General features: G+C 31.9%; 1 protein-coding gene across 2 annotated transcripts in view; it reads left to right on the plus strand.

Annotated features, from left to right (window-relative positions):
• Positions 1-18,444, plus strand: part of LOC106468055 (E3 ubiquitin-protein ligase RNF13-like) — a 46,207-nt gene that overhangs the window by 23,861 nt on the left and 3,902 nt on the right. The window contains exons 5-8 of one of the 2 annotated variants that reach the window (XM_013928452.2): positions 3,812-3,971; positions 6,002-6,083; positions 8,110-8,215; positions 14,358-14,451. In XM_013928452.2, the coding sequence (XP_013783906.1) occupies positions 3,812-3,971; positions 6,002-6,083; positions 8,110-8,215; positions 14,358-14,451 (442 nt within the window). Of the gene's footprint in view, positions 1-3,811; positions 3,972-6,001; positions 6,084-8,109; positions 8,216-10,589; positions 10,696-14,357; positions 14,452-18,444 lie in introns of both variants that reach the window. The other variant, XM_013928453.2, reaches the window with a different exon arrangement.

Here is an 18,444-nt window from a genome sequence, read left to right on the forward strand (position 1 = left end):
AAAGTATTTTTAATTTTAAAATGAAAATTACTCTGCATGTTGGATAGGCAACATGCGAAAAGAAAAAAAAAAAGGCATGAGAAATACATTGCTTACCAAACTTTAAGACCTAATAACAAAAATTGGATATTTTGTGTATGAAAGCATTGTAATGTTTGCTGATAATCTGCCAAATTTCGTTAACATATGTTTAATAATTTACAAGCTATAGCATGAAAACTATAACAAGCACAAAATGGTTACGAGGTCGGTCCCAGGGACAAAGCCCATGCTGAAAGAGTTAATCACACGAGTAATGTTACCAAAAGGGTGTTATGGGCATTAGATTCCAAACCATCAAACACAGTTTCAGTGATAGCTATCTACATGATATCCAATAATAGCTTCTAGATTACCTCCTACTTAAGATGAATTGCGTCAATAGATATAATGTCTAGAACATCAAGATTTTGCACAACTGAGAATAATTGCTAGGAGTATGAAAGGGGCATTGTGATTCCTACCTTATGAATTATCAAGCAATTTTTTATGGCTAAATGGTCATCCAACTTTTTTTGAGAATTACTCACCCTATTTGGCTAAGTAATGGAAGTTCTAGGAGTAGACCATATGATATTTATTATACTCTCCCCAGTAGTGTATGTATGACTCCTCAGGGCTGTGGGAAGCCATAAGGCCAGTTAGACCATGGCCTGACAACGTTTTTATGGCATGTATAACTACAACTTATGTATTAAAACTTGCTTCTTTTAATTCAATACATTACATTGTGTGTATGCAGTATTTGTAGTTAAAATGGTTCAAGATTTAATCTCAAAGCATTAAATTTTCAAAAACTTTGGGGTGCATGCTCCCCCCTAGGTCCCTCTAGAATTGGCAATGTGAAAATTACCTGATCACTCACAAAAACACATTCTACAGCAGTGCTCCTTCGTGTGCAATGAGGGAGTGGTGTTCTTTCTTAACACAGAGCGTAAGTTGTGTTATTGTGAATCTGTTTTTTTCACAAGATTTACTTCTATTTACTCATTTATCATTCCAAATATAAACTTGTTGCACCAAGTAGTTTATTTGATTATGATAGAATATTTTCAGCCTTGCAGATTCTAGTATTTTAATAAGCACAGTTTTACTGAATATTTTGTTAACATTGTTTCAGTACAAGGTGCAGCTAAAATGCATGCAAGTACAAACTGCACATTTGCAAGAAATAAGTGACACGTGTGTGGTGCTACTTTGTATTCACCTTTAGCCTTTACTAAACATGTATCCAAAAGGGGTGTAATAGGATTTGAGATGTTAGTGTTGATGAATTCCCATTGTCAGAAATTAAAGAATAGCATGTGTGCCGAATCTGGCCTGTTTTGGCTACTTGTATTTATGTAGGAGGAACCAGTGTCTACAGTCTTGCTCCCATTTCTATGTTTCTATACCAATCAGATAGTAGTTAAAGGAATGTAGCTGATTCCAGGGTAGATGTGTTAACTGTTTGTTTGTACTGCAGTTATAACAGTATAGAGCACAGCTGAATGTACATCAAGTTCAAGACCTGTTGAAGCTTGGTGGACCAAGATTTCAACAGATGAAAGGGATATATATTGTCTACAGGCAGTGTGCATGTGAGTGTGCATAAGCCTATAGAAATGTCACTAGACCACACCAACAGTTTGCATACACTGTGTCTAAAAGGCATCTTTAGGGCAGAGAATGTTTGTTCTCCAAGCCATTACAACTTAACCCATACTTCTAACTAAACTTTTAACCAATCAGAATTTAATTTATCTTACATTTCCATTCTGAATTTTTCTATTTAAGATCAACTTCTTAATCTTCCTGGCTATCATGTTTTCAACTAGCAACATTCAGTGAGTGTGTCCTTTTATGATGACCTTGGAGAACTACCCTGAAGTTTAAAAGACTCTAGAACCACCTTGGCAGAAGATATAAATGAAAATGTATTGATGGATGAAGGATCTGACATGAGGGAACTGGCAGAGGCCACCAAACCTTTCCCTGAAATAAAAGAGAATTCCACCCTTCAACAGATGCTGGCCATAAAACTCCACTGCCAAAAACTAGCAGCAAGGTGTACAGAGGCAGAGGTGCTATACAACCAAAAATATTATCTTTTAAAGCATTGGGATCCTTCTTAGAGGAAGAGATGGAAAGTCTCTATGCTGAGTTGGCTCAGACTTGAAAGGCTTTTTAGTTTTTTGTAGATAATGGATAATGTAACCTGATCAAGTGTCATCGTTATCTGTTTTCGTTGTTCAAAATAGGTAAATGGTTTTTGTTTGTATGTTTTAAATATCATAGTGCATTTTGTACATATTTTGTGAAGGTTTGTTTTATGTTTTTTTTTGTTTTTTTGTCATCTAGACGGTTTGTTGTATTTAGTCATTTTTAAAGATGCGTATGCATATACTTGTACCATGTCTTTTATTTGTTGTTGCTTATTTGATGGACTTCTTTTGTTTCTGGTTTTAATATACTTTATGTTTGACTTGCTTTTTTAATATGTTTTGTTTTTGTAAAGGGTTTTATTTAGTATTTTTGATAATGTAAAAAGGCTTTACTTTTGCATTTCTTTCTTTTAGTTTATAATCTCTTGTTCTTTAAAGTTGTATTTCATGTTTCACTTGTATGTGTTACAGTGTAAGTGTTGTACAATAATGAGACTAAGTTACACTGATTTCTTGACCAATATATGAGTTATTGTAATTGGTTTTCAAGTTAAGGATGGCATGAAGGGATAAGATGAGTGTAGCCTACAGGAGTATTGCATGTGTCCTATCCCTTTAGTACTAAAAAGGTTTTTGAAAAATTTCCATAGATACAGAATATGTAGTTTTAATGCAGAATGCCAGTCAAGTCAAATATGCTACTAAGTTATTCTTACTTTAGCTACATGTCGAACTGGGTCATTCAGCTAGGATAACACATGTACTTTTTTGTTGGAAGATTCTTATTAAATGGAACATACTATTTTGAAATAAACAGTGATCTTATTCATGAGCTTGTATGGTAATACCTCAAAGATACAACTTCCCTTCTTTTGTAGTGAGAGTGACCAATAGTGTCTTTACCCTGAGAAGAGAACCATTTTATTTGTATAATGTTATGTTTTCTCAGTCTGGAACTAGGTCTTGACTGTTAAGTTCATTAGAACTCTCCAGTAAAGGCAACACAATAATACACTTGTTTTCCTTTGTTTGATTTTATGTGTTAAATATAAATTGTTTCTCTGCGTTGAACAAAGTGTCCAGTTTTTTTCCTTTCTTTGAATTCAGTCAAGGTCAGATAATTCAAATTTGCTTCATAGTAAATTTTCTGGCTGACCTCATGTTATTCTGCAGACTTATCTGGTTACTTCAAAGAAACTAGTACGCTTGTAAATAACACATCTATATTTTAACACAAGCATTGTATTGTTACTCCATGTAGCTAAACATAAACATTATGTAATTACTTCATTAATCTGAACATAAGCAATATGTATGTAGTCCATAGATCTAAATAGTTCAAAATAGTTAAGATAATTATAACTAAATCACAGCACACAGCATTGACTTGGTGAAATGTTGGGTGATGGTTTTATCTATTAAACCATCTTTTAGCCATCTTTAGCTCCCTTATTAAATTAAACATCACTCCTCAAATGTAAGTTTGCATATATATATATATGTACAAAATTTCTGAAGGATGAAAAAATGCTGTATGTAAAAGGCAAATATATTTAATGTGTTTAAACATCCAGACTTGAATAAAACCAAAAGCTTTGCATTTAAAACAAAAACCTTTTTTTTTTCAGGTTCTCATGGCACAGAAAGCAGGATATGATGCTGCCGTGATATATAATAAAGGAATCAACAGTCTACAACAAGTCAATTCAGAGAGACGGGTGACAGTGGATGGTTCTAATCAAGATATTTCTCTAGTGTCTACTCTTCAGCTCTCTTATTCAACTTTAGGTTCTCTTGAATTGTTTATAAGCTTACTGGTGTATGTTAAATTATATTTGCTAAATGAATGTTGAGTGTCTGATTGACAATTAAGTAATAAGTGCTTGTGGTTACACACACATTCATAGAGTTGCACTTTTGTGAAGAGGTTTATAGAAGTAAGGTTAGTTATATACAGGGGTGAAATTCTCAACAAAAAAAAAGTAGAGGTACTCAACTGGATGAAGTGGACCTGTTTTTCAAAAATAAAAATAAAATCTGCATGTAAACATAAAAAAACAAAAAAAAATGGTTCAAATAAGTCCCGGTACTAGTACCGCCTTAAAAATAAGTTCCATTACTCAGTACTGGTGAGTACTGGCAGATTTTCACCCCTGGTTACATATATATTAATGTTAGATAAATCAGGTTTGTTTGTAGTTTCTGGCTATTGGGTATAGTCAGTCCTACTCTGCAGGGTGGAAATGTGGACCCTGTTCACTGAAACAAGGCAACAAAAACATTTGAAATGTGGTGTTATAGGCTTACATTGAAGCTTAGCTACATGGATAGAAAAACTAATAAAGAAAGTATTGGAACATGAAAAGACAAAAATACATCTGCTGGACATAAATAGGAACTGTAAGGTGCGCTACTTTGGGCATATAATTATATCTTAAGAAAGGTTGGTAGAGATCCTGATAGGTAAAATTGAAGGAAGAACAAGAGGCAGGCAGAAACTCGTTTGGCTATTGTTAAAAGGCTTGGAGATGAGAAACTCGAACTAGGAAAGTTGGTGCAGCCAGCAAGTATTAGAGAACAATAATAATAAGAATAATAGTCGTCTGCAGTCAGAATTGGGGGGGGGAACTTCCAAGATTGATTGATCTGGTTGTGAGGGACTATTTTGGGTTGTTTCCAATATTTGTATGAATAGATATTAAATCACTGGTGGGGATTAATGTTATGGAATTACTTCCCATTTTATTTCCTGACCTGTTCTACTTGTTAAATCATCATTGAAAATACTTTTTGTGAACTGAGATGTGTATTATAACTAAATTAAACAACCTTTCAAACTTTGATGTCATTAAACCTCAATGCTACACTTAAAAGTAGCATATTCATTTTTAGTCAAGTTTTTTTTCCTTGCTGTGCTTTATAAACTTTAAAAGTTTTCATATTTTACTAAAGGATTTTGTAGAACACATAAAGTCAAAATATTATTGAAAGTAATTCTACCATGTAAAATTCAGGTAAAAAAAATGACTTCGATATCAGTAATGAACTAATGAGAGTATCATTGTGTTTCATTTATGAAATATTGTTCGACATAAAAACATTCAATTTGACTAATTTCCCTTTGCATAATTATCGTGGTAGACAATCAGAGTGTTTGCTGTTTGTGTTTTAATACGCATGCAATGTGTGTGTATGTGTACATGCACTATAACATAAAAATTGCTATTAACAAAAACTACTTTGAGATTTTTCTTCTATGAAATATGTTGTCTCTGAAGAATTAATGTTCATCATAATTAAAAAAAGAAGGTTGCTACTTCAAATATTTCTATTTTTGCCACACAAATGGTTATAATACTAAAAGTAGGGGTTTGATACCTGCAGTGAGCACATATCAGGTCGCCTATTGTGTAACTACAAAATTCTAAATATCCTTTTAAGTAGAAGTTTCTGCTCCTTTTATTATTATTATTAATAATAATGACAAAGCTACAATGTTAGATAACTTATACAAAATATGAACTTGTGTTAAATAATCACAAGGTCTTCTAATTACAAAGGAAACATGTATTTTGGTAGGAAAGAAAACTTTACTCCAAAAATAAATGTTAAGGGCTAAGAGCACATGGCTTTGTATGTAATCAAACATCTGTATATAGTTTTATGCCTCTACAAGCTCAAATCTGAAAAAACTTTTCAAGATTTTCTCAACAAGTTCAAACCTGTTAGAAAAAATCATCTTGAGAGACATCACTGTGTATATATATAATTTAGTACACCATTTTCACTGATGAAGTAAATCATTTTATTCATTCTAGAGTCTCAAATTACTATTCCAGCCATTCTCATTGGTGAACATGATGGTGACGACATCAAGAATCTTTACTTGTACAATAAAGGGTAGGCCTGAAATTTTTACATTTATTCTTCTTGTTCTGGATTGTTGTTTTTATTTCATTTTGGTTCACTACACATTGGTTTAATTTTTTAACTTTTTTGAAATCTTTAGTGAATAATTGTTGTTACACTTTGATGGAAATTCATATATAAATTGTTCACAGCCAATTTTCTAAAATATACAATAAAAAAACAATTTCCTTCAGTGTTTTGTATAATAAAGAGTATGCTTGTAATATTTACATTTATTTATCATGTTCTTGATTTGTTTTGATTTTGTTTACCACAAGTTGGCTTTTTTAACTTTTGTTTTCTTTTTAATGAATAATTGTTATTATACTGTTGTGGAAAATTATAATGTAAGTGGTTCTTGATATTTTTAAATATGTTGATATGCAATGAGAATAATTTATTTGAATTCAATGTTTTGGATTGTTAGTTAGAACGTACTTGTAGTGATATGTTTGTCCAGATTTTGCCAGATGTTCAGTGGTCTCTATGTTACATGTATATTTTTAGTAATATACTGGTGACTAGTAGTACTATTAAAGCAGTTTTGTTGATCTATGAAACAAAGTTTATTATTATTATTTGACATAAGCTCAAATAATTTCAAATTGTAATGATTCAGAGTATTTCAAATGAGTGATCTATCAGTCAGTTTTCTCTACATCCATCTAAAATTGATGAAACATGCTTTTTATTTTAATGTTTCTTCTAGTTTGTATCTCAGTTTTTGTGGAAAGTAATTTGTTTCTTTGTAGTTTGGCTAACAACTTTAAGTGAGATTAATATATTATTATCGAAAAAACTATTAATTAACTACTTTTCCATTTCTCAATACAATTTTACTAAAACACTTTGTGAAATAATCCTAGTGATTTTGTTTTTGAGTATCAGCTGGGATAGTCTTCAAAACAAATATAAGAACAGTGGAACTCAATAGTAAATATTACCAACATCATCTTACTTCCTTAAAACAATTTTAAGTTACATGAGAGTTTTTTCTGGAAAAGGAATATAATCATATGGCAAATAATGTCCTATAATGTGCCACTAATTTTAAATAGGTTTAAAAAACACTAGTAAATGTGTAGAAACAAATGGATTATAGGTACAAATAATTGGTAAATAAGGGAACTCAGTCTAAATAACCATTGAAATTTATATGTAGAACTAGGCTTCTCTAGGTTTGACTAACAAAGTTACATAGTTACATGGTTTTTCAAAAAAACAAATGATACTACTGTTGTCCCATGTCCTCAACAGTTGATTCCATCTTCCTGACATTAAACAAGTCCATAAGTCTAACTGATTTTTTCTCACAAGGAATGTTATCTAACTCAATTACTTTTCCATACTTGTAGACCAATAATGAAATTCTGAAATTCCTACCCTTTGTGTGTTGCTTGGAAAAAAAAATCAGTATTATGTCTAATCTTTCATATAATTTCTTTTATCCCCAGCTTCTTTTTTGACATTTTTTCTCAATTCAATCAGACAAATATACATAAGACCTACAGTGTTTTACTTGCTTCCAGGTAACTAAACAATTTGTATTTTTTTAATGAAATGTTATAAGGGAAGTCTACTTTTAAAGATGCACAATATGGCAGCATCTTCCTTTCAATCTGTCTAACTTATCCACAAGACTCACAATGCATTTTATTCAGTGGAGTAGTCACAATAGCTTAGTTTTGTAGCCCAGTTGTTTATCGCAATAATAAAACCTCATTCTTATCAGGATGAAGTAGATTTGTGAAAACATGAAATCTGAGCAGTTACAAAACTTGGCAAAATTAGGATGTGTTGACATAATAAATTATAGCTTTTCATAAAATAAGTGAGTCAGTCAGTTTCATTTTCTCTTCCACCACCCTCTTTTCACTCCAAAAAATAAAAGATTAAAAATTATAGAAATTTATCTGTTTTCATAAGTGTATCATCTTTAAATTTTGTTGTTATATGTCTTCTGTGTTTATGTGGTCTTACAAGTTTTCTGTTTGCTTTCGGATTCTGTCACCATCAGCTACATCCTTATTCTGTACCCTGACCAGACCTTCAACCTCAATAAGTATCTGCTTCCCATTGCATCTATAATTGGTGTGTGCTTCATCATAATGTTACTGTTAATGGTAAGTATGACAATTTACAAACATCTGTTTAAAGACACTGCTCTATGTCCTTTTGTTGTTGCTGTAATCAATATATATTTAAAATGCATATTCATATTTCAGTAACACTTCACTGATCCTATGTTGCAGGTGTGGGTAAAAACCTGGGTTCAGAAACATTTACTCACCTCTCTGCACAACAAAGAGCTCTTACTTCATGCCACTGCCATGAAGATCTTTGTGCATGCCACAAGCCTTTAACAAAGCTCCCATATTATACATATCATTTATTGTGCCAAACTAAAATATAATCCTCATTAGACTAAAGTTCCCTACCAATAGGAGGGTGACACATCGTACATGTGCAGTAATCCCCATGAACACTAGCATTTGAACACAGGCTCATTCTTACCGTGGCACAAATTCAAACTTGTTTCTTTGTTTTTTCAACTGTAGGAATTTTACATTTGTTTTACTCTTTAGCTTTTATTTAAACCTTATTGTCCCACTCATATTTTTTATAGAGTATTTTTACTACCAACTCAACTTACTACTTTTTTACATAAAAAAAAAAACACATCAAAACATTTTGTCAATTGTTTTGACAATGAATTTCCAGATACGTGTTTCTGCTACCTTCTAAGGTCCTGACACTCCACTTCAAGAGCATACTCCTGCTATTTCAATGGTAACTGGAGGCACTCTGATGGTCAGCAATGTTACTGCCATCAAGTCCCAAGTAGCTGGTTCTTTTCTACTGTTTTCATCTTGGATCCAGGATCCTCAATTTTTTGTTGCTTCTGCTGAGCCTGCCTCATCTTTCAATTATTTTGACCAACAGTTCTCTCTGCCTGCCTTTGCTTCTGGTTTTTCTCGTCCTGATGAGCAACAGGTAACCTCACCTTCTTCCTTTGATACTTTGATTATTCAAGTATATGGTATTCTTTTTCTCTCTCTCTCTCTCCAGTTGTTTTTCCCCCTCTTCTGACAATCATGTTCATGCTGATACCAGTTTGTCTTAGTTTCCCACTGACTCCCAATAGCTTCATCCTCCTCATCTGCATGACACTTGCTATGTCCTGTGGTCAAGATTCTTTTAATTTCTTTGAGATTCAGTCAAGTGAATATCTTCTTCCAGCTTGAGGATCATCCTTCTCCTACTTTGTCTCTTACTTAATCTGCTCTATGTTGTTGTTTGTGTTTTTTTGCTATTCATCTACACCTCACCTTCTCGCGAAGTCTCTCCATTGTAACCCCAACAACTTCACTTGAAACATTAACTTTTACCTATTTGCCATCTTAGCCTCTCTCTCTCTCATCTTCTGCTGTGTCCCAATTGACATGATTTCTTTGTTTCTCAGATTTGCATAAATGGTACGTCTTCCTTTCAGATGCTAACCTAAAGAGGTGTTCCTTATTAGTATGGTTTCCAAAATTTTTTTATCTGCATCAGGCTCTTTACCATTTCAGATAGTAACTCACTTTTCTGCATAACTTCCCATCCTTCCTTCACATTTTGCATCATAAAGAATAAGGCTTTATTCAAATCTAGTGCTTATGGGAATTATTTCATATAGAGAGAGTGTGTCATCCTCCTATTGGTGGAAGGCTACAGTCTGAGGATGATTACACCATAGGCTGGCACAATACACATTAATATGTGTCAGGGTAGGAGCATCATTCAAGGCTTGTGGCATGCAAAAAGTCTTTACAACAGTGGCATGAGGCTATAGCTCTTTGTTGTGAAGAGGTGAGTAAACTACCTCAAATACATTTTCAGTTAAGGAAAATGTTAACCTTTGATATAGAGGTGTTTGAAAAATAAATACTAAACTTAGAATTCAAATTGTAGATAAAATATGTGTTTTAATTTATTTAAGACTGTTTTTTTTTAACAGAATGCATTAAGATAATTTTACATCATTACCAAATAACTCAGTTTTGTCTTTAATATTTTCAAAAACATCATTGATTAAAACTGAATACATATTTTAGCTGATTGTAATTATTAGTTGTGCATCTACTTAACATGAGTAAGTTAAGAGTTTCTTCTCCATAAAATTGTTTATAAGTTTGAAATGTTTATCTTGAATATCTTAATAATTATGTAATTCCACGGTTTAATTTTGTTTGCTTTTGCCATATTCTCCGAGTGAAATGAGACATACGGAATGTTGTTTTTGTGTTGAATTCAAAGTGTTAGCTTTTCTTAGGTAAGCTTGCTAGAATAAGAGTTTTTTGCATAGGATTGTACGAGTTTTTGATGATGTATTATTATATTCTTTCATCAAAACAAAATATTTCATCAGAATCGTTGAGGTCACTGAACACTGGTAATCTGGCTGGTTAGTTTCACTTTACTTGCTGATATTTCTTTTTCTTTTCTTTATTTAAGGTATAGGTTGTTGCTGACCAGAAATGCCTACTTTGATTGGACGAAGTATATCTTACTTCTCATCTCAGTCTTATTCTTTGCTCTGATGATGAGTGTTGTATTTTTAGTATGTCGCCTTTCATCTTTATTTAATGAAACAGCTAAAATTTTTAGAACATCCACATCTTGCAGACTTGTATCTGTAACAGCTAACTTCGTTTTAGCCTGAATGTAATTCTCACATATAAGATTATTTCTTTATAATATTTAAAGTGACATTCCAGCATTTAGGCCATCTTCTGATCAAATAAGGTCTCAGTAAAGAAGACAAAACACTGTTCTACTTTAGAAACATCACAATAAAAATCAACATATTAATATATTTCAAAATCAAAAACATATAATAGAATGTCCTAAAAAAGGTTTGTCATAATGTAATACAATAATCACTATAACAATGAAAATGTAAACATGGCTAATTTTTTAACACAGAAATAAAACCACTTTGTCACCTAGAAACCACTGCACAAAAATAAAGATCTCTAACAATAACAACAAATAATATAATCAAAAATACCTTTTATGTGGCACAACTTTTACAAAAAGAAACAACAAAGACAAATATCAGTATAGACACTTAATCAACAACAAAGCATCATAAATGAAACCAGAACGAAATACACGAACTAAACATCATTTAAGTGATTGATACCCAATGCTTCAATTTTAGGTACAATACAAAAGTAATACAATTATGTGGAAAACACTTCATGATAAAATATAAGCCCTTTAATACTGAAATTCAATCTAAAATACCAGTTAATATAAATTAGACATATATTTATGTATATATGCTCAGTGTATAGATGTCTGAAAAGAACATAATAATAATAATATACAGACACACACACACACATATTTATAAATCATTTTTTAAATGTCGATGAGGATGAAAAAATAAACCCTTTTTAGAATGATTAAACATTACATATCCAAAATAAATCCTTATACCATCTCAACTGGCAAAGTTCAGTACAAATAGTCATACCTATTAAGTCTAATAAATTCCATAACATTGTAAATACCAAGTACAATATAAAAATACAGTATGTGCAAAGTACAGTAAAAAAAATTGTCAAAATGTTCTTTAACAAATATAATTAAATACAAACATAATACTTAAAGTACCATTTAGCAGTGATCAAAATTACAATTTACAGCATCAAATATGTCAGAAAAATATATATAAAATTCATAATACATAACACCCTTTGACATAGCATGACAAAAATGAATAAATAAGAAAGAACCCTTAAATATTTGAGAAAAATAAAGTGCAATAAAAATACAAAATACGGTATTACAAAAACTACTGTGTAATAAAATATAAGATGAACAAAAAGAAACCCTTTAACATTGACAAAAATGAGTCACACAAGATTGCAGTAATAAATCTTTTTAGATAGATGTGTTTTAAGTCATTAACCCTGCAATACTATGGGGGGGTCAAGCGTTATTAAATCAAAATGAAATCAGAGTTTTACCTTCAAGATGTGTATTTATTTATTTTTTAATATGACAAAAAGCTGAAATCATCCCATGCTCTCTTTTGCACAGCACTGTGGCAGTTTGATGCTGTTTTAAACTACCATTGAACCCACCCTCCTAGGTTCTTCATGTAATTAGAGGTATTTCTTTCATTTTAAGTTAAATAGTATGACTGCCTCACCCATCCAAAAAAAAAAGTAACACTAATATTGGTGGGAGTCATGATATAGGGAGAATTGTGATCTGGTGATCTCAGATGGGAGGAGGCATGCCACCTGATGATGACAAAACCTTGTCGAAACGTTGTACATTTGCTGTCATGTTAAACTTATATTAAAGTTTTTCTTCATTACCCATTTAAGCCGTCTCCAGCCATTATGAGATATAATCTAGATAAGCAGAACTGTGTCTGGTTTCATTAATAAATTCAAGAGTTTAGTTCAGTGCAGCCAACATAAATCTATGTCATAACATTACTTGAAAATGTGGTTAACAAGAAATTTATTTATAAAGACAAACTTATTCAGAAATAATATTGAGGCAAAACATTCAATACTATCCTTAAAATTACAAAATACTAAATCATGCGAGTCAAACATGTTTTTAAATAATAACTACTTGAAATCAGTAGATCCACTGTTCCCTTATATTTGAAACACGTAATTGGCATTCCACTTCATAAAAGACAAGTATTTCAACTGCCTCAACTACAAGATATTCTCTCATTTACTCCCATGAAAATGATGGATCCATTATCTTTCTCATTTCTTGTGATGTAGACTGCCTAGCAGAACTGTCTTTCTCTCAGTGAAAAAAAAAAAAAGTCACAAATACTCTAGTTTGTGATCAAACTGAAAACATCTTTCACTAGCATTAATAAAACACACAAAACTGATTCTATCTCAGTATGATCCAAACTAATTATGGTGATCTTTATTAAACATATACATCTGAAAATTCCAAGCTACATTTCTTATTTTCCTGACATTTATACACTTTGTGATTTTGATTTGTGAATATGATTCAACACTCGGGAACAGTGTTACATGTTATGTCCATAGATGTGTGCAGCACCACACACACATTAACTACACAAGTATAACGCTACATGTCTCAACAACACTTACACTAACCATACAAGCATAATGATACATGCCTTAACATTACATACACTAACCATACAAGTGTAATATTACATGCCTTAACATTACATACACTAACCATACAAGTATAATGCTACATGTCTCAACACCATGCACACTAACCATACGAGCATAATGCCAGATATGTCATTGAGTTAACTTCTGGACCAATATACTGTACCTCAACTGAAGCTATGATTCATCATATTTCCATTTAGCCCCAGCACTTTTTATGGCATTGCCCTCGACTTCTGGTAGGCCTACTTCTGGCACTGAATTCTATGTTGATAGAACATCCTGGACAGCAGGCCCAACAAACTTAAAAAACTGATCCAGTTGTAGATTTATCATTTACTTCTAATAAATCTAGCCATGTAAATAACAATTGATATGCTATTAAAATCACACTTTGAACTTACATTAATTTGTTTGTTTTTTTCTTTGCTATTCTAATATTTGTGTTCTCAGTATTACAACCTCCCTCTCATTACTTTTTTTTCTTGGAAACACCCATCCCCATATTTAACTCTAGTGCAGTGCTGTTTAGTGCTCACTTGATTTACACATAAGGACAAAAGAATATTCATGATGTTCAGAATCGGTAATTATCTGAAAAAGATAGGACATTGGTTTTCTTCTTTATACTGTATATGATTCTTAGTTGATTTCTCATATTATTAATTTAATATAATGTCATTTCAAATTATTACTTCATTTTTAATTTAATGTAGTTTTATTTTCTTTAGTAATATCACTTTTAGTGTTATTGTCCTAATCAAAATTCCAATAAGAAAACACATTGTACATATTGCAACTTTGTTATAATATGTCTGTATACTTGTATATAAAAGTAGAACACCAATAATGTGGGCTTGCACAATTTGTTTCCAGATAATGCATTTCAGCATTCACTTTTTAAACATGTACAGTTTATCCCTAGGTTGTTAAATATTGAATCATGAAGTCAAAGCTGATAACCTTGAACTAACAATATTATTAGTGTTTAATTTAGAAATTATTTTAATTTTCATTCAGTAAATTAAGAACATATATTGTTACTTTTAAGATAAATTATTTTTTAAGGCAAGCTATATTTCAGGTGATCAAGTGTATTAAAGATCGCAGAAAAAATCAAAGAAATAGGTTGTCATCAAAGCATCTGAAACAGCTGCCAGTTAAGAAGTTCAAGAAAGGTGAGATGGAGAATGCTGCCATTTGTAATAAATAATTGTAATCTTTCATAAATAGGCCCAGCATGGCCAGGTGGTTAGGGCACTCGACTCGCAATCTAAGGGTCGCGGGTTTGAATCCCTGTCACACCAAACATGCTTGCCCTTTCAGCCGTGGGGGCAGTATAATGTGACGGTCAATCCCACTATTCGTTGGTAAAAGAGTAGCCCAAGAGTTGGCGGTGGGTGGTGATGACTAGCTGCCCTCCCTTTAGTCTTACACTGCTAAATTAGGGACAGCTAGCGCAGATAGCCCTGGTGTAGCTTTGCGTGAAATTAAAAACAAACAATCTTTCATAAAGTATGCCATTTTAATTATCTTAAATCTTCATCTAAGAAGTTTATCAGAGTAAGATGATGAGAAATGTAAACTTCAACAACAGATATTTGGAACTAGTGTGGTATTCTAAGGTACATTTGACCAACAGATAAGTAACTTGAGTACTATAACAGTAATATGAGGTTCAGAGTTCAAGTAACTGAAATTCGATGAAAGAGAACAAGAGACTTGACACAAATATTTTCACTTTGAAATATATAAAGATAATATTTTAAAAATATAAACATCAGTTGGAAACGTTTCAAGTTTTTCTACAAATGGCTGGCTTTTCAATACTTTTGTGACAGCAACTGAACTCATCTGGACAGTTTTAGACAAAACAGATACTGCTGTAGATGAATTATAAGATGTGTTTCTGCCAGTGATTCCGAGAATGACACATCAGGAGACTAGCCTTATTATCAAAAAGAGGAAAAATAGTTTCCTTTGTTACGTATTACAATTTCGAAAGGTCTGAAACTGAGTTAAGTGATAATTTAAATTTAGTAGTTAAATTGTACTTTGGATTTAATTTTTAAATATATGCCGATATATCCCCAATTTATGATATTTGCCAACAAGATTGGCACACAGTTTTTTTTCTTAACATAAATATGTTTTAATATACAAACAACAATACAATTTACAATAACAGTTATTACACAAAATGATTTATATACAAAAGTTTTACAAACTCTCAAGCAATATAAAGTCTTTTTTCTAGTCTGGAACTTCCTTGATATTGTTACGACAGCGGAAGTCACGTGACGTTAGTAACACGGCATGATATTCTAGAAGGATCGGGGAACATCACGAATAATCCAGTATTTGCTAGGCACCCTCTATTTTTGTATATAAGTGCACCAGATAAAGCGAAATTAATGAGGAATTAGAATTGCAGAGACCAAGACGGACAATTGAGTCTAGCGAGGCAGTAAAGTGTGTGAATCGTGGTGAATTATAGCATGTGTTTAAGTTAAAGTGACTGTGGAAATTAAGTGTATTGCAAAGTTGAATTGAGAAAGAATAAACTAGTTTTATTTAAGAAAGGACTTTTTATCGCTGAAGTTTCTCGGAAAGAATTTCTACGGAAAATTAACAAACGACCAGAGACGTAACAATATCTTATCGAGGATTCACGATGAGCGAGTTAATTATGAGTTGATGTAGGTACAATTCGTTATTCACCAGCCACACACGCCTAGTTTTCCACGATGAAGTTATGAAATGTTTTCGTGAAAGTACTGATGTCCGATGAGAATCCACTGAAGTTAAAGATTTGTAAATTTTAGAACTCTGTAAATGCTCCTGGTCAAATATCTTAAGTTTTCCAATTAATAAACGTTATAATAATCACAGTTATAGCTTCCAAAGTTTATAGCACACTGTCTATACCAAACTAATAATAGATACTCTTTTTTTGGCGTGTCTCGTTGGTTATATTTATAGGCGTGTGGAGAGGTTCTAGAAAATTCAGATTATGTAACAATATAAAGCTACATTAAGCATTTATGTACATACATATATTGTTGATTCTTACACTCGAGAATCTTCTACAACTTTAGCAAATAGGCGGGAGTTTCGCAATACATATTTAACACTATAAGCTATGCATATTTCTAAATATAAATTTAATCTAAACAAACGTTGATATTAAAACAAATATATAAGAATAAATCCAATACACCTGTGTATCTTCCCTTACATATGTCCAATATACCAGATGTCTTGAAAAAAGAAATTGATGACTTTTCTAGGTATTAGCACCAGAAAAAGCTCTGACCATAAGCGGCCATATAAGGATATGATTATGCACCATTCATACACATCCAGTTCACATACAATGTCCAAATAAAAAATGTTAAGTTCTCTCCGGTTAAAGATATACTAATTTTTCTATGTTACGAAAGGGCTGCAGCCATGGTACTTGCTCATTAAACAATTATAAAATGAATGTTCTTTGATAGATTGCTTAGGCAGAGTATTAATGATGAGTAAACTGGAATGGATAGTAAATGACTGTTGTAAAATCACATAAGTAGAGGATGACATTTTGAAATTCTTCCAGAAGACTTTCAAAATGTTGTCTTGTAAAACTTGTGATTTTACAACAGGCAGTTGCGGTCCATTCCAATATATTCATTATAAAATGAATGTTTTTAACTTGCTGAAAATATATGTTGTATATTAAAAGGCAGTGCCAATTTTGTATGATTATTGTAATTATTAGTTTTATTAACTTAGACTCGCCATTGGATAATTTTTTTAAGAAGGCTAAATAGAGGTCCAGTGAAATTATTGACTACTTTAAGTTGCAGTTAGATATTGTTTTATTAAATGCCATCTAGGATTGGTTAAGCATATAAGACATTAAGAGAGAGAGAAAAAAATATGAACTTCATCCCTGGTTATTGTGATTTTGAATAAATCATTTGTCTTACTTTTGAAAGTTCATTTTTGAAGAAATGTGTAAGAAAAGTAGGTGGTGATCAGTGCAATGATTTAAATTGAATAGAGTACTGTTGAAAAATAATTTGTGATAATTTTTATATCACATTTGTTGTATATATTTTTTATCCTTAAAAAATTATGTAAAAGCTGTCCTGTTTCCAACTAGAGTTGAAAGTCTAGAATAGCTTAATACTGATGTATTCATGGAATAATCTTCTTTCATAGTGTGAGGTTAGCTTATTTTAGATTAGACAATAAATGTTTGCCAATTTTTCAATAAAAAATTCAATGCAGATCACAATGCTAGAAACTGGGTTTTGATACCAGTGGTGGGCACAGCACAAATAGCCCATTGTGTAACTCTGTGCTTAATAATAATAAAAGAAGTTCTACAAACGATACCAGAAACTACTTCATTGAACTCTGACGTGTAACACAGAAGTGACTACTCCAGCTAAGTTTGTTTAATTATTATTAAACAATATTATTATTGTTGCTGAGCATTTATTATCTTTGACTTAAGTTAACATTAACTACATTCATAGAAGGTGCCAAGTCCTTACACCAAATAAAATCAAAAACTAATGATGAATACTGTAATAATGTTATAGATAAATTGTGTGAAAGTTAGAATTTTTGTGTTATTTATCATAGCATCCACCCCCACAATTTTTTAAGTTCATAACCCGGACAAAGGATGGGTACCTCGGCTTGTTGATTATGTTTCAGAAACAAGATTGGTTCTATATCTGTTCATCCAATGTACCTTCAATATTACCTCATTAACCACTTATGCTCTTTCATTGTATTCTTAACCTGCTTAGTTTACCTGTTGACATTCATCTCCTTCTCTATTTCAACATCATATTGATGTGACTAGCAGTGGTTTGTTGTGTTATTTTAGCAGTAACATGCAACCACTGTATTATAATTGTTTGCAGTGATATACAACCTTTGTATTATTGATTGCAGTAACATGCAACCACTGTATTATAATTGATTGCAGTGACATACAGCCTTTGTATTATTGATTGCAGTAACATGCAACCACTGTATTATAATTGATTGCAGTGACATACAGCCTTTGTATTGTTGATTGCTGTACATGCAACCACTGCATTATAATTGATTGCAGTGACATACAGCCTTTGTATTGTTGATTGCTGTACATGCAACCACTGCATTAT

This window comes from Limulus polyphemus, unplaced genomic scaffold (assembly GCF_000517525.1).
Source record: "Limulus polyphemus unplaced genomic scaffold, Limulus_polyphemus-2.1.2 Scaffold2851, whole genome shotgun sequence".
Lineage (NCBI taxonomy): Eukaryota > Metazoa > Arthropoda > Merostomata > Xiphosura > Limulidae > Limulus > Limulus polyphemus.